Source organism: Pantherophis guttatus, chromosome 1, assembly GCF_059756535.1.
Source record: "Pantherophis guttatus breed Tessera chromosome 1, ASM5975653v1, whole genome shotgun sequence".
NCBI classification, from domain to species: domain Eukaryota; kingdom Metazoa; phylum Chordata; class Lepidosauria; order Squamata; family Colubridae; genus Pantherophis; species Pantherophis guttatus.
Genome location: NC_142063.1, coordinates 313,291,773 through 313,314,637, shown reverse-complemented (window position 1 = coordinate 313,314,637; position 22,865 = coordinate 313,291,773). Strand labels below are relative to the sequence as shown.

General features: G+C 32.9%; 1 protein-coding gene across 4 annotated transcripts in view; it reads left to right on the top strand.

Annotated features, from left to right (window-relative positions):
* CCDC88A (coiled-coil and HOOK domain protein 88A) overlaps positions 1-22,865 on the top strand; it is an 89,628-nt gene that overhangs the window by 43,938 nt on the left and 22,825 nt on the right. For all 4 annotated transcript variants that reach the window (XM_087888549.1, XM_034427346.3, XM_034427345.3 and 1 more), the window contains 13 exons: positions 573-710; positions 2,036-3,106; positions 4,810-4,937; positions 6,446-6,587; positions 7,792-7,968; positions 9,759-9,920; positions 11,276-11,553; positions 11,712-11,855; positions 12,904-13,090; positions 15,592-15,737; positions 17,179-17,271; positions 18,028-18,242; positions 22,220-22,303. In XM_087888549.1, the coding sequence (XP_087744675.1) occupies positions 573-710; positions 2,036-3,106; positions 4,810-4,937; positions 6,446-6,587; positions 7,792-7,968; positions 9,759-9,920; positions 11,276-11,553; positions 11,712-11,855; positions 12,904-13,090; positions 15,592-15,737; positions 17,179-17,271; positions 18,028-18,242; positions 22,220-22,303 (2,965 nt within the window). The remainder of the gene's footprint in view (positions 1-572; positions 711-2,035; positions 3,107-4,809; positions 4,938-6,445; positions 6,588-7,791; positions 7,969-9,758; positions 9,921-11,275; positions 11,554-11,711; positions 11,856-12,903; positions 13,091-15,591; positions 15,738-17,178; positions 17,272-18,027; positions 18,243-22,219; positions 22,304-22,865) is intronic.

The following is a 22,865-nucleotide window of genomic DNA, read 5'->3' as shown; positions in this document are numbered from 1 at the left end:
TGTTGTGATAGAGGCTTATAAGAACTGAATACAAAGAAGGTCCCAAAGTGAATGAGAGAGAAATTAAAAGTGAGATATGGATAAATAGAGCCCCAGTCAGTTTTTAATACTTTTGGGCATTGTAATCCTGATCCTGTTATCCTGATCTCTCTCTTTAAAATTCTCTTTTTAATCTAATTTAATCTAATCTTTTTGCTACATCTCATGGAAAGAAGTATAATTTTTAAGCAGAAAAATATAAGTATCTTTGCTTTTTTCCTATATCAAATTTTAATGTGATAATAAAAATACAAAAGATTTTATGTAAAGCAATCCTTTATGTTTTTGTTTTTTTAAGTAGTGTATATTGAAAAGTTTGACAGTTTCTGTTGGAAGACTCCTTGAGGAACTTTTCTTAATGAAGGAATAACCTATGGCACAAAATCTTGGATGCAATTTTTCTTCTATTAATATTTCATTTCTGATAGACTTTTGATATAGGAAAATATTATTTAATCTGTTCCTTCAAAAAGCTATATGCTTTCATTTAAAAATTTCACTTCATAATTTAAATTTGATTAATTTCTCTACAGCTGGAAGGACTGAAGAATGAATTTATTGAAGAGAAACAGAGTCATCAGAGTAGTCAGAATCTTTGCAAAGATCTCATGAAAGAGAAAGCACAGCTTGAAAAAACAATTGAAACTTTGAGAGAAAATTCAGAGAGACAGGTACATAATATACACAGATATTTGTTTTATTGAGGTTTGTGCATTTAAATAATAAGGATTATATTCTCTGGTATTTTTATAAAATATTCTTAATCTAACAGAAACTGTCATAAGTAGAAGAGAATGATTTTTGTACAACTTCTTGTCTCTATAATATCAGCGATCAACAACATTCTATATTTTCAGAATTCAAGAACAAAAACAAATATTGTTCCCTAAACCTCACAATATTGCAAAATCTTCTAAGATTGTGGCAAACTCATTCTGAAATGTCATGAATGATTACAATTCTTCCTTGAGATTTCTTTCATGTTTTTAAAAAATTAAATAAATCCTTAAAATAATTTGAGAGAGTTTTGGATTACAAATACCACTAGTTGTTGCAATCCTGTATGCTATAGTTTCAAGAAATCAGCAGATATTTCATTGGTCTTAGATTTCTATCAGCAATATTAATCATATATTTTAGAAAATTATATAAAATAAATGAATATTGATCTAGTTTTCCTACTGTGGTTTTTATATGAATAGTTTTAATTTCTTTTTATTATTTATATGTCTTTGTGTTTAAATCTCAAATTGTCAGTTTCCTGAGAACTAGCCTTTTCCATATAGTACACAAGAAGGCAAGAGATAGAAACCATATGCATTAATGATTAGCCTTTCTGTGAGCTGGCAACCCTTCTCTTTGATATCAGATTAACTAGAATACATGTATATTCTTTGAAGAAACAAATGATTTAATTTGTTCTAAAGTGGGAGGCAATCTGTCCAGAAAATTTGCTCACTATCCCTAAAGTGTGTGACTGTTGGGTTTTTCTTCAAACAGAATAGTTCAAGCCTTTTTTCTTAACTAATTTAAGAAATAATTTGTGTTGATGATATAATTAACTGTATTTGCCTAATGTTTTTATCCAGATTTTTTCTTTTTTCTTTTTTTGCAAAATGTAAAGAGTTAAAGAGTAAGCCAAACTCTTATAATTTTTGATAAAAAAAGTCCTCTTTCCAATATTTTAGCTCTCTGACATTCATTCTTTATGAAAGAGAAACCTTCCTGTTGATTAAACTGATAAAATGCTTAAGGAAAAACTCCACTGGTTTCTTGAAATGCCTGCCCTCTACAGATTTGAAAATGAAATGTTTGAATTGAAATAGGTATAGGGTAATAAAATAATATATGTACCTCACTGCAGGTCAAAACTTAGTTTTATAATTTAGACTGTAAAAGGCATCCTTTCAAATCTTAACTCTTAGAACTCTTATATTAACTAAATACAAAATACCCATAGCTGATTTAAACTGTTTTTTTCATTTCAATGAATTAGATTAAAATCCTGGAACAGGAAATTGATCACTTGAATCAAACTGTAACTTCACTTCGACAGCGTTCACAAATCAGTGCTGAAGCAAGAGTAAAAGATATTGAAAAGGAGAATAAAATTCTCCATGAATCTATCAAGGAGACAAGCAGCAAACTGAGTAAAATAGAATTTGAAAAGAAGCAAATGAAAAAAGAGTTAGAACATTATAAAGAAAGGGGAGAAAGAGTGGATGAGCTGGAGAAAGAAGTTCATCATCTTGAAAAAGAAAATGAACTATTACAGAAAAGAATTACTAATTTAAAAATTACATGTGAAAAAATTGATTCTTTAGAACAAGAGAATTCCAGTCTGGATGTTGAAAACAGAAAGCTGAAAAAGACTTTAGATAGTCTGAAAAATCTCAGCTTTCAATTAGAGTCCTTGGAGAAAGAGAATGCACAACTTGATGAAGAAAACTTAGAACTCAGAAGATCTGTTGAATCTTTGAAGAGTACCAACATTAAGATGGCTCAGTTAGAACTAGAAAATAAAGAACTGGAAAGTGAGAAAGGCCAGCTACAGAAGAGCCTGGATCTTATGAAAACATCCTTTAAAAAGACAGAACGTTTAGAAGTGAGTTATCAAGGCTTGGATACAGAAAATCAAAGGTTGCAGAAAACCCTAGAAAACAATAACAAAAAGATTCAACATCTAGAAAGTGAATTACAAGAACTGGAGTCAGAAAATCAAACCCTGCAAAAAAATCTTGAGGAACTCAAAATCTCCAGTAAACGTTTAGAAAAATTAGAAAAAGAGAATAAACTTTTGGAGCAAGAGACAACCCAGCTAGAAAAAGATAAGAAACAGCTGGAGAAAGAGAATAAAAGGCTCAGGCAACAAGCAGATGTTATGGATAGCACACTAGAAGAAAATAATATGAAAATAGGTCACCTGGAAAAAGAGAACAAGTCACTCTTTAAAGAAATTGGTTTATGTAAAGAAGCATCTATTCGTCTAAAAGAAGTGGAAAAGGAAAATAAAGAGCTTGTAAAAAGAGCTACCATTGACAAAAAAACACTCGTCACATTACGTGAGGTAATGTTCATTATTTCATGATATGCTCTCAGAAAGAGGAACGTAGCTGTAATGTGTTAGTTATATATGATGTTATTTCCACAACAATTTACTAATCAGAAATTATTTGTATTTTAATTTATTTAGACTGTTAAAAGCTCTTTATAAACTCAGATTCAGAAATATTGTTTAAATCTTTTGAGACTCTAAGTTTGTACTATTTTATGGGTTTCCATATAATATATAAATATTTTTTCTTTAATTAGATGTGTCAATTCTCTGAGTACTTGTACTTTGGTTCTTTCCACACCATAGCTACTTATTGCTATTGGGCATTTCTTGAAAGGATTTTTTTAATGGAATAAATTGACACCTAACTATATTTCTTTCATATAGCAATCACTTTCTCCAAGACTCTTTTGTGACATATATATGTTGTCTCCCTTCAAAATTAAGTAATAGCTTCCTCCAAGCTTTTTCAGGTTTCTTATTGCTTCCTAACATTGTGCACTTAGTTAATTGACAAAGAGGGTATGCAACTTTGTTTTATCCTGAAGTCATAGCTATTTTGCTATAAAACAATAATAGAAACAGTGAAAATTATATTGTAATCTATTCTGATCGACATTACAAAAAAGCTACTTAATTGTGAGACCAATTAATCAAACATCATCCTGCTGTGCTTAATAAAAAGAAATAATGGAGTTAGTTTTTTTAAACAATATATTGAATTAAAACACAGTGGCATTAGAAAACCATACTGGTGATTTTTTTGTCCGTAGTGAACAGGATTTTTGTTGTTGTTGTTCAGTTGCTAAATTGAGCCAGATTCTTTACGACCCTATGGACCATAACATGCCACCCCCAATCCCCATTGTCTCCCGATGTTTGCCCAAATTCGTATTCATTGCTTCAATGACACTATCTAATCATCTCATCCTCCGCGATTCTCTTCTTCTTTTGCCTACAATCTTTCCCAATATCAGGGTCTTTTCCAATAAGTCCTTGTTTCTCCTTAGGTGGCCAAAATAATTGAGCTTCAGCTTCAGTAACTGTCCTTCCAAAGTGAAAAGGATAGTACTGCAATATCCTTGATTCCATTTGAAATAAGTTATTTTTTAAAGTTAGTTCTATCTAATATAAGCTGAATTCATTTGGAATTCTCCATGTATAAAGAAGTTTGGGTTATTTTGAAAACATGAAGTAGGTTTTTATTTTAAAGGAACATATAGGAATACAGTACAGGGAAAACTAGAAAACAACGATTTAGCATAGGCATAGTTTAGATTAGCAGTCCCCAACCTTAGCAGCTTAGTGGCTTAGCAGCCCAGCTGGGAGGGGGGAGAGGGGAACTCAACTTGCAAAAGCAACGGGCTTGCTGGCAGGCTGCTCACACAATTTGAGCTCCATGCGCGCACTCTGACCAGCCACTTGTGCGACCAAATTCCAAATAGGCCACGGCCCAGGGGTTGGGAACTCCTGATCTATTAGATCTCAATGTAGTACTGTAATAGGAGAGAGAGGGAGGGAGGGAGAGGGAGAGGGAGAGGGAGATGAAGGTGATTTGAAAGACTCTTTTCTGTATCCATCTCCAAATTTGACAGATTTTGTACTGTTTAAACTCCTGTGAGTTGTACAGGAGCCTTTCTAGGAATCACTTTCTGAAAAACTGTGCCTCTTGTTATAACTTGTAACAAATAGTCAGTCCATTCTTTTGTTTTAAGGATTTGGTGAATGAAAAACTGAAGACACAGCAGATGAATAATGACTTAGAAAAACTTACACATGAACTTGAAAAGATAGGTTTAAACAAGGAACGTCTCTTACATGACGAGCAGAGTACTGATGACAGGTATGAATATGTAAAAGACATTCTGGATTAGATTGATGGAAACGCTCCATGATATTTCTACCCTGTTGTTTTTTTAAGGTTCTATTGCTCACATATCTTGCTGAGAAAATAGGCACTTCTTTCAGTCACCTTCTTATATTTTTATCATAAGAAATGCTGCACGTTAATAAAGAAATGAAGTTGCTCTGTGGTGTTTGTGCAGGGTAATGAAAAATGTATCACATTTTTAAAAATGGTGATGGTTTTAAAAATTTAGATTCTGGAGCTTAGTAATAAGAAAATTGTTTTCAGATAATATCTTTCAGGCAGAAGAAGCACAACCTCTGAAAATAATTTTGATTATCCTTAGCTTGCAATATCTGCAAATGTAATACCAATGGCGTACAAACATTTGTATGTATATCCTTTACTTGAAAGATATACCTGTGAAAATAGGGAAAAGGTTATTAAGAAAGGCAGAATTTCAGCTTCTGACTAGCTCTTCTGTCAATTGAGAGTAATAATTGGTCCTATAGTCGGTTATTAGCAGTGATTAACATAATGATCATGGGAGATTTAGTATATTTTATCTCTAAATTAAACAGCTTTATATTTTATATCTTGCAACAACTTTCAATATGGAGCTTTAAGGAAAATACCAGTGGTTTTCCTATTTTAAAATATATCTTCTGTTATTTGTTCCATCCATAGCTCTTAACAACTGTAGAATTAGGTCAGAGAGAAGTGTGGGGAAAGCAAATTTAGTGATCGGATCAGAAGACGAATAAAGTGGAATGAGGAAATTTATTTAAGACTGAATGGTTTATATTGTCAGGTTAAATAGGATCCATGCTAATATGAAATTTTAAGCATTTTTCCTCCAAGTGTAATTACAGTGTATTGTTTAGGAGAATAGAAGACAATTTACTAACATTTAAATAGTAGATTTATATAGTAATTTATGGTAGATAAGACATTTGTACCATGGTTGCATTTTTTACAATGTATCAGTTTTATTTCTGGTATATATATCAACAAATACATGTATTCTATTACTTATATACAGCAATGCTCTCTCCAAAGCCATGATTCACAGTTTATAACTGTCAGATGCAAAACAATCAAACAAAATGTTAGACATCATAAAGCAATTGTTGCCTTGAAAACAAACAAAATACAGTAATCAAACTGTAATATAAAATATAGTACAAAAAAAGGCCAACAATATTAAAACCAGAACAGATTAAAAGCAGCACCACTGTGGAATATGAAATATGAAAATAGGTATTCATATTTCTATAATACTGGGACTGTGACTAAAAAAATTATTGGCCCTACTAGATTCAGGTCTAGCTTTGAACACATGCATACTCTTGACATCTGGGAACAATGTTTTTTTTCACACAGATAAATGTTCCAAAACTGTCAGGTTAGCATTTTCAAATTCATTAAGTTGGCATAAAGGTTATGAATTATTTAAAGTGAATTACTGATAATGAGAACTTCATTAAAATTGTTTCATTAAACAGTAAGTACAAACTTTTGGAGTCAAGGTTAGAGTCCACATTGAAGAAATCACTTGAAATAAAAGAAGAAAAAATTGCTGCTTTGGAAGCTCGATTAGAAGAATCAACAAATCTCAATCGACAGCTGCGCCAAGAGCTTAAGATAGTAAGTTAAAACATGTTCCCATCTGTCTTGCGATATAACAGCAACTTATTTTTAAATTCATAAAAAATTTACACTTATTAAACTGCAAATTCATAAATTAAAAATGTCTCCTATTTACAAACACTGCTAATTTGAAAGCAAAAGAGTTGTTAAAATACAGTTTTCACAACCTGTACTTTTCCACTGTTAAACTGTTCCTTTTTTTCAGAATAGGAAAGAGGGAGAATAGCTGTTAAGTCTTAGCTCACTAAAATGCCTTTCACTATACTCTTTCTGCCTCTCTTGCAAGGGTTTCACTCTACTTGATTGACTCTGCCAATTACTCTAAAAATGATGGATAGTATTAATTTTTGCATCATACTATTTCTATTTGTATTAATATTAATTCTTGAATTTTATAGATCATTTAAAATATAGTTTAAAAGTTATTGAGTCATAAAAATATTTAAATGTATAGTTCTTTTGTGTGCTTGGAAGCCAAATTCTATCTTTGTTCAGTAGGGCTTACTCCAAATAGTGGGTATAGGATTGTAGTCTGAACATGCTTTGATCTGTATGGTACTTGATGAATCATAAATGAAATAATGGAATAATTAACAATGCAATCATTAGAAAAAATATTGATATGGGCTAAGGAAATTCTAAATATTTGCATGCAGTATTTTCTGCAACAAGAAGTAGTGACAAGAAGTGTTAAATCTTATTCTCAGCATTTCTATAATAATGTGACAGATCTCCAGATCAGGTTGTTATTTGCATTTTTATCCTGTTTATTTTTGCAGTTCACAGCAAAGATGCTGTTATAGAAATAAAGACAATTAATAATTTTCCTGCTGCCTTAATACTGATCAGATTATTGGACTAGAACTGGGGAGACCTAGGTTCAAGTCTCCATTCAATCAGTTTACCCTGACTTCAGTAGTGGGTTTCAATTTTGGTCGGTACCAGTTCGGTTGCGGGCATGTGTGATGCTTCTGTGCATGCGCAGAGACGTGTGGGTGGGTGGAGCCTCCCACTGCTGCCGTTACTAGTTCACCCAATCCAGGGCAAACTGGTAGAACCCACCACTGCCTGACTTACAACCTAACCTTCAACTGGTTTTTATGAAGTTAAAAGTATATAGTTTTTTGAGGGAAAATATAGTAGAAATGTAATAAATAAATAATGAAATCCTATATTAAAATTTGAACTAATTTATCTTTAGGTGAAAAAGAATTATGAAGCCCTCAAGCAAAGACAAGAGGAGGAGAAAATGGTACAGAGTTATTCTTCAAAACTTGATGAAGAAAGTCAGCCTGTCACTAAATGGGAAAGAGATAATCAGGAAACTACTAGAGAACTTTTGAAGGTTAAAGATAGATTAATTGAAGTTGAAAGAAATGTAAGTAAATCATTTGCTTTACTAGAAACTGTTAAACATTTCATGGTTTTTGTGGATCTTACACAGGTGATATGTTTGTACAGACTACATATTAAAATCTTCTAGAGCTGTGTGGGCTTTGTTTAATTTGTTTTTAATTAGATGCAGGCCTACAGTGTGCATGCCCCAAGCATAGTTCCCTCCTATTCTTCCACTTCTCTTTTGACTACTGCATAAGCAGTATGCGTTCCTCTGAATTTTTCTTCCAAATTCACCAGTCTTTCCTCTATATTACAGCCTTTCACATTTCTCAAACATTCTTTGTAAATTCTCAGGTGTTATCCCAGCAGATTGGTCAATCAACAATTCTTTCCTTCCCTTCTTTAGCTAGTAGTAGCCATCTTTATCATAGTTTATAGTCCAAAATGAAGAAACATAAAAAAGAAGAAATTTATATTTTCTTCTTTCTTCAGTATTCTGCAGTCCATGCCCTTTCACAATCATCCTTTTTTGTCCTTAAAAGAGTCCATCAATCAGAACGCTAGCAAAACACTTCCCCATGGAAGTATGTAGTATTTAATTAATTTAAAGGAAATTTATATAAAGAAAATCCATTAAAACACTTCTGATCCCTTTGTCCATTAAAAAATAAAATAATCCCAACTCTTAATTTTGCTTTATGCTGCAAATCAATTTTTAAATTCTTGTAGTTTTCCTTTTTTTAAATTTCCCCTGTTAGTTGCATCACTGGCCATACGAATGTTCACCAGGTGGTTCAGTGCTTCAATGCTTCAAAGATCACTTAATAGTCTTTAAATAATTATAGTCCGAAATTTTTAGAAAGTGGGATTTGGTCAGACTCAGTGTCAATTAAGGGCTCTACTGAGCTTCAGGCATGATGTTCCTTTCCTAATCTCCCAACACTCTTTACTCATCAGGTTCCTGCAGAGTTCGTCTGGGTCCTGCAGGCCTCCTAGTGAGAAGCAGCCTTATGGAGCATACAATTTCTTCATCTTGTTCTGCTCCAGAGAAGCTGGCCAGAAAAAAAGACTGCGGAACTGTTGCTAAGATTGGAAGAGGCTGGTTGCAGTTCCAGCCTTGGCAACATTTCTGCACTTTTTTTCCTTCTAGAATAACAGAGTTGGAAGGGACCTTGGAGGTCTTCTAGTCCAACTCCCTGCTCAAGCAAGAAACCCTACACCATTTCAGACAAAAATGATTGTCCAATCTCTTCTTAAAAACCTCCAGTGTTGGAGCACTCACAACTTCTGGAGGCAAGTCATTCCACTGATTGATTATTTATTCTAATTATCAAGAAATTTCTCCTTAGTTCTAGGTTGGTTCTCTCCTTGATTAGTTTCCATGCATTCAATTGAATCTGATTTTCAGAGACTGCCCAGACAAGTCCCTGCAGATTTGTGGCAAGGTTTTCAGACATGGTTTGCCATTCCTTTCCTTCCTAGAGTTAAGAGAAAGTGAATCACTCAAGGTCAGCCCAACTGGTTTTGTACCTAAACTGGGAATAGAACTCATGATTTCCCAGTTTCTACCCTGATTCCTTAATCATTGGCTCTCAATTATATATTGTGTTGTTTAAATATGCCTCTATAGTTATAGATAGAAATGCGGGTTTTAACTTAAATATTATCTGTTTTTAAGTTATGCTTATATTTTGTGATTTTAACTTACTAATTTTGAAAATTCACCCATTTTGGAATATTTGATACAGAACTTTAAAAATGGTGATTTTTTGTTGTTGTTTTACTGAAAAGGTACATGTATTTAATATGGGTTTTTTTTCATTCCTAAAGAATGCAACTCTGCAGGCAGAGAAGCAAGCCCTGAAAACGCAGCTAAAGCAACTTGAGACGCAGAATAATAATTTGCAAGCTCAGATAACAGCACTTCAAAGACAGACTGTTTCCTTACAGGAGCAAAATACAACCCTGCAAACTCAAAATGCGAAACTTCAGGTTCTGTTTTCATATATAAATATTTTCTCCATTCACAATCTACAGGTAGTCCTTGCTTACAGACTATTCGTTTAGTGACCAAGGTTACAATGGTGCTGAAAAAAATAACCTTACAGCCTGTTTTACTCTTTTACACATTAAAAGCAATGCAATCACATCAGCAGTGTAGGACTAGGAGCTGTGGGCATGCCATGCAAACGGATTACAGTACTTTCTTGAAATTTATCTCCAATCTTTCTGATGTGCAGGCCTGCAGCTCCTAAACCCATGCTGCAGTGACATCCCATTGCTTTCAATACATTCAGAGCAATAAGTAGGCATCTCAGTATTCCAAAGCATGGTTAGGAGACAAACAAAAGTTGAGCTGTGATTAGTTTTGTCTCTTTCCATCTAAAGCATAATCCTAATCACTTGATTTCCTACTTAGCAATTGTTTTGCTTTGTGGCAGAGTTGCAATCCCAATTAGAGTCATTAAGCAAAGACTATTTGCACACTTAATAGCGACAACCTTGCTTTTAACATAAGACATTTGATTGTATGTTTTTTTCTGTAAATTCCACGTTATGCCAATGCAATTCTTTCTCCTTACTAATGATCTTTCCTGACCACAGAGTGGCTCTGCTCATTGAAATCTGACTTTATACTTCCATTCCACAGAATATGACATAGTCGTACTGTTTTCAGATCCTGTATGTCACCAGTATTGTAATGGTTTGATAGGGTATTAATCTATCTAGGGTGTAAGATTCCAGGTGCTGTTAGATACCTTTCCCCCCTAACTTCCTAATTTTCTGCAAGATATCTACTTATCTAACTTTTTTGTGTCTACTTGAGAGCAGTAGGAAGGCTGCTACATTTACCTGATGGTTTAAGTCCAGTTAAACAGACTTTTTCAATGATTTTTTCCTCCTTCCTTTCCAAAAATCTTCCCAGATGAGGAACATGTTTGGTCAGAATGGCTCTGTGGGCAGTGGAATGTAGAATCCAGAAGTTCTGCAAATTGTCTTCTTTTGCAGTCCTCTTCCTGTCTTTAAGAATTCTTCCAACAGAGTAATTGGAGGAAATAAGCTTGTGGGGTTGAGAAGACTTCTGCTATATTTGTTGACTTTGGCTTCTCTTCCTTTCTATAAATCATTTCTGTAAAGCAAATTAGATGTGAAATTGTTCTGTTGGCGAAATTCAGTCTTCTCAAATTTGGATCCATGATAGCTGAATATAGTAAGATTGATAGGCCAAAATAGCTGAAAAAAGATGGCAACAAAAAACATATTTTCATACATTAAAAGGAGTCTGTTATACATTAACTAATTACACGTTTTTATACATTAACTAATTACACGTTTTTTCATTATAGGTGGAGAATTCAGCAATTAATTCCCAAAGCACATCACTTATGAACCAGAATGCACAGCTATTGATTCAACAATCAACCTTAGAAAATGAAAATGAATCCATAATAAAGGAACGGGAAGACTTGAGATCATTTTATGATTCTCTAATCAAAGATCATGAAAAATTGGAACAACTTCATGAGCGGCAAGCAGCTGAATATGAATCTCTCATTTCTAAACATGGAAATCTTAAATCTGTACATAAGAATCTTGAAGTAGAACATAAGGATTTAGAAGACAGGTAATTACATTGTGCTAAATATAGCTAAAGTAGGAAAGCCATAGAATTGTTTACATTGATTTAGAAAATAAAATAAAAAGTTTAATAAAAAAAGAATATACTTTCTTAATTACAATTTTATATTTGAGAATAGTTATAATTTTATATTCACTTGACAGATACAGTCAATTACTTCAGCAAAAAGTACAATTAGAGGAATTGGAAAAAGGCCTCAAAGTGGAGCAAGAAAAGATGCTTCAGCAAAACAAGAAACATGAAATGGTAGCAGTGGAATATAAAAAACTTTGTGAAGAAAATGACAGGTGAGAAAGCAATACTAATGAATTACAAATAGTCCTTGACTTATAACTGCAATTGAGACCAGATTTTCAGTTGTAAAAGACGGGCCTAATTTTACAATCTTTTTTGTGGCGATTGTTAAGGCAATCACTGTGATCATTAAGTGAACGCCACTGTCATAAGGGCAAGCCCATTATTCTGAATGAACATTTATTGGCAGAAACTGGCAAAAATGCCAGAAATCAGAAAAAAAGTTGCAAATCACAATCACATGATCATAGGACACTGCAAGCAGTCATGAACGTGAGCCATTTGCAAGGTACCTGAAACGTGATCACATGATTGGGGAATGGTGGCAAACATTCTACAACAGTCACAAATGCTTTTACAAGTTGCTCCAGATCCACTGTAATTTCAAACAATTGTTAAGGAACTGGTTAGCCAGTAAGTAAAAGACTACCTTAGACTCTGTGTATACAGTATATTGTATTATAGAGATTGAAATTGACCGTGATCATAACTGAAATACAGTGAAGTCTTCAGTTGATGTAATTGCTTCCATTGTTAAAACCAGTAGAAAGATAACTTTCCCTTGCCTTGAAATCAAGTTTATATATCAAAAATTGTTCTGAAGTTATTAAAATCAGTGAAGGAGATTTTGAGGAATAAAGGGGAATGGGAGAGGAGAAAAAAAACAGGACATTTCCATTAGTACAGTATTGAATTTTACTTAGCACAGTGCAAAAGCATTGTTAAAACCTGAACATTGCAATCCATCTATATATATTCATAGAAATTCATCTTAGATATGAGGAAAATATTGTATATATAGAAAAAGGTTGTAGCATTAGTAATCATGCTTTGTTTTTGTTGTTTACAACAATACTACATGCATACCTCATAGGGTTGTTTTATGGGGAAAATAGGAAGTAATATTAGGTATACTTGCTACCTTGAATTATTTATAAAAATAATAAATTTAAGATATATATAAACACCAATGTTTACAGACTCTTTGTGAAAGTAAATTTTATTGTAATATTATTTCATTTTTACCATTATTAATTACAGATTAAATCATACATATATACAACTTTTGAAAGAGAATGAAGTTCTTCAGGTTGATCACAAGAATTTAAAAACTTTACTAAACAGTTCTAAATTAGAGCAAACACGACTGGAGGCTGAATTTTCTAAACTTAAAGAACAATATCAACAACTGGATATTACTCATACAAAATTAAATAATCAGTGCGAGGTAATCAGTTTATATTATCCCTATCATGCTTTATTATAGTGAAATTAAATATATGGTATGTTTATATGGATTTGTGAGTAAATTAGAATTACAAATTTCATAATTTAACATTTTTAAATGATTTCTATGCTTCTTGGCTTTCATTTATTCTGTTTTAGGACTTCATGAGGACATTTGTGGGAGGACATAGTTTGAAACTTAATTAGGGACTGAATTTAGACTTTGATTCTGTTGGTAAAAGATTATTTTTGATGGTTGTTTTTTAATATTTTATCTGATCTTTGCTCTGAAGGCTTGGGAGCAAGTTAGAATAGAATGTGCTGGTGGTCTATCTGGATGGAATAGCAAAACTTGCCCACTCACCCCAGCATCAAAGATAGGACTTATTTGTAAAAGAGACTTCTAATCCCAGAATCTACCTCATGGTGCCCTTATAATTTTTAATTTTTAAAAAAACAAAAAATTGATCTTGTGCATTTTTTACAAGATATTAAAAACTATAAAGAGCTTTAATACATTTTCCCTTATTGAATCAAATATTGAATTTATGTTTTACATAAAGAGTTAAGATTCCAACATTTGAAAATGCGTCTAATGCTGGATTTGTTAATTCATTCATCCCAGGAAAGTTGCAGATAATTTGATATTAAAACTTTAACTCGGTGTAGTGGTCTCTTGCCATTTCCCCCTCTTTTCTGTCTTTTGTCTTTCTCTTCAGCTTTCTGCATTTCTTCCTGTGTTTAAGGGCATAAAATGGATGTCACAATAGGTATAGCCAGAAAACAAGCAATGTTTGATAAACAAAAACAAAGAACATGTATTCTCTGATTCTTCTTCCATCTAAGTTGCAAGAGGGTGAATATAATTACACTAATCCTCTCTCTGACAGGAACATCTGTCTAGCAGGAGATTGTTAGTGGTGTGTGAAGAAACACTCAGTAAATAATTAAAATTAAGGCTAAAAAAAATAAAAGTGAAAGTTTGAATCCACAACTCTTGTAACAAGAACAGAGGAGAAGTGGAGAGTGTTAAACAGGGATTACTGAAAGAGATCATTGGTGGCTGCTTGGTGCAAGCAGCTCTTGGTGCTCAGGAAACAGTTCCCTTGAGGGAAAGATAGTTCTACTAGAATAGAGGGAGAGGGAGATATACAGGTGAAGGGATCAGAGATGTAATAGCAATCTCATTCACAAGGTGACAGCTGCTTGGCTGTTTCAGAGAACAAGGGTCCTGGGGAAGGAGGACATCAGTCTAAGGAAGAGGGAAGCCTCCCAGAGTCTCTTGGGAGTTGGGCAGCATAGAAATGCGACTAAATAAATAAACAAATAAACAAACAAATAAATAAATAAACAAATAAATCAATCTCTCCCTTAGAAGAAACACAAAGTCCGAACAGGTTTCCTCCTGCATTGAAAATTCTCCCAGGATAATGGGAGATTTCTGGTGGTAGATTATTTGATCATTAGGAATTTAGATGTCTGTGTGTCTGGTGGTGACTACCTGGTGTCTGCTGCTGACTGCATGGTGATTTGTCTGCCTGTAGGAAGGTTGCAGGTACTATGCATTGTCTAGATAGGCTGCTAGATATTGCTGGAGAGGAGGCCGTTGTTGTGGGCACTAATGACATTCTTATAATATAGTTGGAAGTCCTGGAAACTAAATTTAGATGGCTAAGGTAGAAGTCAGAACCACCAGAGAAGCTGTCTCTGAAATGCCACCTCTTCCATGCACAGTACCAATTAGACAGGTAGAATTGGAATTCTCAATGTACAGATGAAATGTTGCTGCAGAAGGAGGATTTCCTCTTTATTAGGTATTGGATAAAGTTTTGGGAAAAGCCAGATCTGTATAGGAAGGACAGGTTCCATTTGAACAAATGGGACCAAAATGGCACAACAGGTGTTAAATAAATCTCTTAGGGAAGGAGATGAAAAGAATTATATCTGCCCTAAAGAGGAAATAACAGAAATAGGAGAGGAGAAAAAGGAGAAAAACATCCTTTTCCCAGTTTTTCTTGGTCCTTTATTAAACAGATCTCTGTTGATCGCTATATGGATATAATTAATTGTAAATGAAGATCTAATTTCTCAGTTTATTCAATTTGCAGTCTATTCTTTCTAGGACAACAAAACGTGTTAGCATTGTTGGATTCTTCTGTTATCCCTAACAATAAGAAATCTTCATGACAAATAACCATTGTTTCATTCTGAGTGTAAGAGAAAGCTGAAAACCTGAGAAATTCCCTAAAATATTCCAAAATGAAATTTGCCATATACCATTCCCACTGGCTATAATTTTAGATATATTTACTGATAGCCAAAAATTGAATAAAAGCTAAACAGAACCAGTAGAGTGTTTTTGATTAAAAGAAATGCAACTGAAAATAATGTATTTTCTAGAGCAAACTTTTATTATTTGATTAGTTGTCTTAGTTAACTGCACTGTGTAAATAGAATTGGCTCAATATTGGCACTAAATGTTGTGTTTGGACATTTTGACAGTTGCTTAGTCAACTAAAAGGGAACTTGGAAGAAGAAAACAGACATCTACTGGACCAAATACAGACTTTAATGTTGCAAAACAGAACACTTTTGGAACAGAATATGGAAAGCAAAGATCTCTTCCATGTTGAGCAAAGGCAATATATGTGGGTATCAATACAGGAAAGCCAGTTACAAAATCATAATTGCTGTTGAACTGTCAAATAAAAATAATGAAAATGTTATTGGAACATTTTGTTAAGAACTAATGAAAAATGTCTAACTAACACCCAATCAGATTTTAGTCACTCATGTTTACTATGAAAGCATATTCAGTATTGAATTAATTTGAATGAGTCTTACTCAGATTCTGTATAAGCAATTAAAGAAATTGACAGATTTCTTATGACAAGTTGTAAGCAATCTGTTTCTTCCCCTGATGTTTGTATTTTTATAATGAATGATAAGATTTTTTAAAATACATCTTTTGAATTGAATTGACTAAAGATATGAAAGATATAAAATGACTATTTAAAAAAATACATTATACTTAATGTATGCATATACCATTAAAATGTAATCTGAATCTTGCTGTGAGTACTTAATGACTACTGTATTCCAGTAATTGCATAATAAAATACTTCTGGATTAGGGAGAATTTTAATGCCAACCCCATTCATTATTAGCATGATTTCATCTATCATCCATGACTGGAGATGCAGTTTTTCTGCAAAAGGGAATTGTAGTCGAAGGTGTCATTTTAGTCAATCTAAGATATGCCCTTTGATACTGAAGAGAGAAATACACAAACTAAATCAAGAACCATGGGGAAAAGTGTAGGAATTATGAGATACACATATATTTACTTTGAAAAAGAGTAATCCTAATTTTTGAAATTTACAATATTTTCAAAGGGAACTAGTCAATGTAAAACATGGTAATCTCAATTTTTGAACAATATATGTTTTAAAAATTACATTTCAAAAAGTGATTTGGGGGGCTGAGTTACTGTTTTGTTAAAACACAGACATAAAACTCTCATACAGTTGTAATAGGGGAAATCCATGTTTTATACTGGGGATATTTTCACAGAACATATTGTGGGCTCATTATTTTTAGATTTAGATATTTTTTATATCCTGTCATTATTTTTATAAATAACTCAATGTGACAAACCTACCATATATTATTTTCTTTTCCTATTTTCCACATAACAAGAACGTAAGTTAAGTAAGTTGGACTGTGAGAGAATGACTGGCCGAAAGTCACTCAGCTGACTTTCATGTCAAAAGTGGGACTAGTTTGTTTGTCTGTCTGTCACCATTCTACCCCACCCATCTCAATTAGCGATTCTGTGTGATTTACAATAAAAACATAAAGGTAATATAAAAGCCCCTGACTACAATTCCCTTTTCCAGGAGTATATTTCTAGAATGCAAAATCTACAAGGAAGTAATCTGGATCAACCACGTACTGTGTAAAAAACAATTTCACATTTATTTATAAAGTGAGACCTGTAATGAAAAGGTACTAAGATATTTAGATACAAAATTAAAAAGGAAAGCAATTTTGTAGAAATATGTCCTTCTGAAATGTATTCTTTTATAGTGACAAGTTGAATGAACTGAGAAGACAAAAAGAAAAGTTAGAAGAAAAGATTATGGATCAGTATAAATTCTATGAACCATCTCCTCCTAGAAGGTAATGTGTCCACTAAGTTAAAGGATATCATTTTCATTCTGTTGGGAATTGTTTAAATTGTATTCACATGACCAGAGAAAAGGTCTATTTATTTTTGAAGGTTAACAAATTCTAAATTTAGCATTCTCTCTCATCAGTCAGTCAACCAATTTATTTTAGTTATTTATCAATTCAGAAAAGATCACAAACTGTGAGACAGCAAATAAAAATTGTAATAAAAATAAAGAGTTACAACGATGTGGTTAAAGTACAATGTATGTCAAGTACAATGTAAAATTATAAAATGCCTCATTCAAAATCAGAAATAAAATCATATTGATTTGAACAATATTAATGTAGTTAAAAATATAACAATGGGGAGTTACTATCTGTAACAGTAAACTTTGTAAAAAAGGCAATATAACAAAGCATAGTTTAATACTTCTGTAGCTTCCTCACCATGAAGGCAAAAGTCTTTGTTCAAGAAATTTCTCTTCAAGAATAGTTCTTGGAAGAAATTAATGTTGTCAAAGTTAGGATTTTTCTGAATTTGGAAACATTATTTGGCTTAAATACCTTGCCAACTTCCAAAAAAAAGGAAGTTACTGCAATGTTAAATAGGTCAGTCAGAGTTAATTGGCTTTCCAAAACTATAGCACACTACTTAAGGACTATGTTCATGTCCCAACTTCAGAATTTCAACAGATGAAGAGCATTTCAGTTTAAATTGACTGGTTTCTCAACCTTTAACATTCTTTTTCATTTTTTTTTCAAAAGGAGAGGCAATTGGATTACTCTGAAAATGAGGAAATTGATAAAATCAAAGAAAGATGTCAACCGAGAACGTCTCAAATCTCTGACTCTGACACCAACCCGATCAGAATCTAGTGAAGGATTTCTTCAGCTGCCACAACAAGATAGTCAAGATAGTTCCTCTGTGGGCTCAAATTCACTTGAAGATGGCCAGACAGTGGGGACTAAAAAAAGCAGCAGTGAGTAATTGTTTAAAATTTAAATAGGGAGTAGTATCTGCTGTAATGTTTCCAGTTTAAAATGTATTGGGGGGAGGAAACTAGATTTAAAGCACTTTAATATTTTTATTATATAGCTGATAGTGAAAAAGCAACCTCTACAGCAGAGTATACTCCTAAATGTTTTACAGGGGTTCATTATTTAAAATGAAATTAACAAATGGGTTAGGGTTGGCTAATGAAATTTGTACCTCCTTTACCCGAATTCTTTTTTTTTAAATATTGTTTTTCTCATTCACTCATGACATTTTTATCATATGATTTTCCTGTAAAATGCTTCCTTATGAACAACTTTTATATAGTTATAGAGTTGATCCTATTCGTTTGCATGTCCATTACCAACCTGCCATCTGATGAAGTTAATAAAGTGCAGCCCTGCCTCCAACATTGCATGGAAGAGATGATGTTTTGGTTCACATATATTATATGTAAAGCTCAGCTGCATATTGATGAGGAATTTATTTATATACCTATTACACATATATACCATCTTTCATTCAGGAGCTCATGGCAATGTATATAATGGTGCCATCTCTTTTTTTTCCATACAACCACCCTGTGAGGAGGTAGTTGGACTGAGAAAGAGTAATTGGTCCAAAGGTTCCCCTGGCCTTGGTTAGACTACAACTTGGCTCTCCCAATTTCTAGTCCAATATGTTAACCGCTACACCATTCTACCTTTCAAGTTAAGAATAGCCATCATCTGTGTTTATTATATAAACTTAGGGAAACAAACAATTGGATTCATTCTGCTTATAGATTTTTAATTGTGCTCTGCCATCAAAACAACAATATGCTCAATAGAAACACTGGCTGATTTTGATTGATCTTAGAAGTTAAGTTATATTGGTAGCAAATGGGATCTGTTTAATACACAAACCTCAAAGGAAGGGAATTCAGACTTAGCAATGCTAAGACCTTTAAATATTAAACTCAGTGGGATGTAAAAAATTGCAGAATGAGGCACATTGCTTAAGTTGTTTATTTTCACAACCCAGTTTATGACCATTACATTTTGATGGTCACTGTTCAGAATTCTCAAGCTATTTGAATTGTACCAAAGCAGTTCAAATATTCCATTGTTGGAATGCATGAGTTTTTAATATTTCTTTGTGGATTTAATTCACAAAAGCAGTTTTTTCATCAATAAAGTAAGAAAAATACAATATATATTTCATAAGACAAATAGCTTAAAGTTTTTAACCTACTGCCAAAAGTTCTAAATGTAGCGCCTCTACCTTTTAATTTTTATATTTCTATACAAACATTTTAAGTAATGTTTTGTTTTAAAATGAACAGAAAATGTTCTTAAGTTTTATAGTTTTATATTAATGACAATTTGGTATTATTTTAAGTGTTTCAGATAACAAATACTGAAGCTTCTCTTCACTCTATGTGCATCTCAGCAAAACTGAAATAATATTTGTCCTTATAATAGGTTTATAGTAGTTATCTTGTGATTTATAGTTACATTCTGATCTGCATTTTTGTGTATTGCTTGATTGAATGTACTCTCTATGAAGTACAATATATTTATAATACAGATTTGAGTGACTTTTTTGACTTTTTACCTCTCCTTCCTTGATATCATTTGTAGAATGGATGAGATGGGCTTCTTGTCAGCTTCACCATTATAGATTATCAGTTTTTACTGCTGTATAGCAGCTGAATTGTGATTTCCAGTTCCTAGAAGCAGTACAAATTCCACCTTTTCTGCACTGAATCACACTTCGTTTTCTCCCATTCTGTTTCATACACCTTGGAGAACTGCAATCCAAACAAGTTGGCTGAATGTTATCAGCATGTTTATGGCATCTAGTTCCAAACCATACATGTTTCTTCTCACTGCTTCATATTAAATAAGATGGTGAGAAGGTAGAACTTTGTGGTACCATAAAGGATAACTCAAAAAAGGTCAAGCAAAGTCTCATAGATTCACTTTCTGATAGCATCTGAGAAAACAGGAATGGAACCACTACTAAATTTTATGTCCAATTTTAGCTCTCACATATTTCAACAAGATGCTGTACTTAATGCTGTCAAAAGCTGACAAGACATCCAGAACTATCAGCAAGGTAGCTTTTTCCCACCTATTTCCCAGAACTGAATTCACCAGAAAAATCAAGATGGTCTGCTTGTCAAATCCAAGTGTAAATCCAGACTGTTAGAATGGATAGATGGAAATAATAACTGGAAGTAGTCCTGGTTTTCTTTAGATGAGAGGCAAGTTGGAATTGGTAAACCGGAAAGATTTGTACTTAACTCCTGGCAATTTTTTCTACTCTTTACACCAGCAAAATCCTTCAGTGAAAAATGCAGTGCATATGAAAATAGATAACAATAGGTCATAAATAAAGATTAAATTTTCTAAGATTGTAATATCATATATAATTTCTTGGAAGATAATGTTATTGAATATCATTTTGATTTTTCTCATTATTTTTCCGAGATTAATAATTTACATATATGCTTTGTGTTTGGACTCGAATAAACCCATACTGAAAAAAAATATTTTCTAGTTACCAGGTTCTTTTGCATAGGATTTCAAGTCTGGAATAAGAGATCCATGTAAAATCCTTCTGTGATACTGAATTTAAAATTGTTTTTGTATGTATTCTCTGCTTGATTCTAACATCACTTCACTGTCATATTTTTCTTGGGTTTTTTTGTTGTTGTTATGGTATTAATTTTCTGAATGATAGCATCCCTGCCCCGATATGCAAGTGTTATTATTTAAGATGACAGTCTATTGGATTTTTACAATTTCTTGAACTTCCTTTCTTGATTGGATAGTATACGGTGGTCATGCTTAGCTTGTTTTAACTGTGACTAATAGAAAAAGATGGACATATTAAAGGCTGTTTTGCAGATGAACATAGTAATCTTGGCTCATTTGGCCAATTCCTGATTTTTCCCCTCCTATTTATATTGGTCCATGTCTTGTGTCCATGTGGAATGGATACTTGATAGGACACAAAGAAAATTGGGACTAAGCCAGGAAATTATATGGTATATATTCACATTTTTTCATTATTATCAGATGCAGTTGTTGAGTTTATACAACATGCTATGTCAAAGTTCGTTAACCATGATTTACGGGGAAAAAAATCACATTAAGCTATTTTTTTTTACTTGTGAGCCACCCAGGGTCACTGACAATCAGTAACATACTTATTTAATAATAAATAAGTAAGCAAACAGATAAATAAATAATAAGTAATAAACTACAATAAATTCATAATGCCATAATAAAATCATGTTACACTTAACATAATGAATGTAAGCCAACAGCAAGTTTCAAACAATTGACTGTCCAGGAATAAAATATATTTTATTTTTTGACCCTGCTTCATGCATTAATTAAGGCAAAAACAGAGAAGATTATAGTGCAATGTGTGAACCTTGAGATTATATTAAAAAGGGAACCTTGCAACTGGTATACACAACAATTTACTGAAATAAATTAGGCTCAAACTAACAATTAAATAATTTTTAAAAACTACAGCCACAATTTAATAGCAAGTAAGGGCAAAGCTCAAACATTTTTAATAAACCAAATTAGCATTTAAAAAACATTTTTCAAACTCCAAAAACCTACGTGGTGATTTCTAACTTTCTTTCCATCTCAAAGTTAGTGTTTTGTTTGGGTTTTGTTAGATTGGTTTTTGAGACATTTAATAATCCTGAACAATGGAAATTCTTTTTGTTCCTCACACAGGATTTCCAGGGTTTCTGGATATTTTAGAAGTTTCACTATGGAGGTTACATATTTCATTGTCATTCGGCAACATGAAATTAATAGCTGTTAGTAAATTGCACCTAGTGGAAACTCAAACATTCATTTCTGTCCTTAGTTTCAACATTTAACTTCCATTTGTTCTTCTCCCCTTTTTCTTTCATTTACCGTTTCTGTTTTTCCTTATGCTATGACATAAAAGTGGTTGCACTGAAAAGACTGCCCTTTTTGAGGAACAGACCGAAGGAAAAAGACAAAATGAAGGCCTTCTACCGTCGCTCCATGTGTAAGACTTTATGAAAGTTCAGCTTCTTTTTAAATGGCTACACAATGGCATCTATTACTAACTTTCCTAACCCTTCCCTGGACTGCACGGTTTTTTTCTATTCTGCAGAGTGCAAGTCCTGCTTTATACAAGGAGCTGAAGCAATGTTTCTAAATACTGACACCGAATATACATAATTATTGGGCTTTATAAATAACACAAAATTGAAGTTACATTTATATGCTCACGTTATGGAAATTACAGATAGTCCCCCATTAGATATGATAATTGGGACTGGAATTTCCATCATTAAGTAATATGGCCATAAAGCACAATGTCACATGACCATGCCACTTAGTGATGCAGTTCCTGCACTTCTGATTATCTTTGTTAAGCAAGCCCAGTGTCCAGGTTAAACAAATGTCACATGCTGGCCATTTGCAACTTCCTGCCAGCTTCCCCATGCTTGTTGGAACCTGGCAATGAGGGATAGCAAATGACAATCACATGACCTCAATTGCTAGATGCCCAGAGGATAGTGTGATGACTAGAACTTTGAAGACTGGCCATTAGTACCACTTAT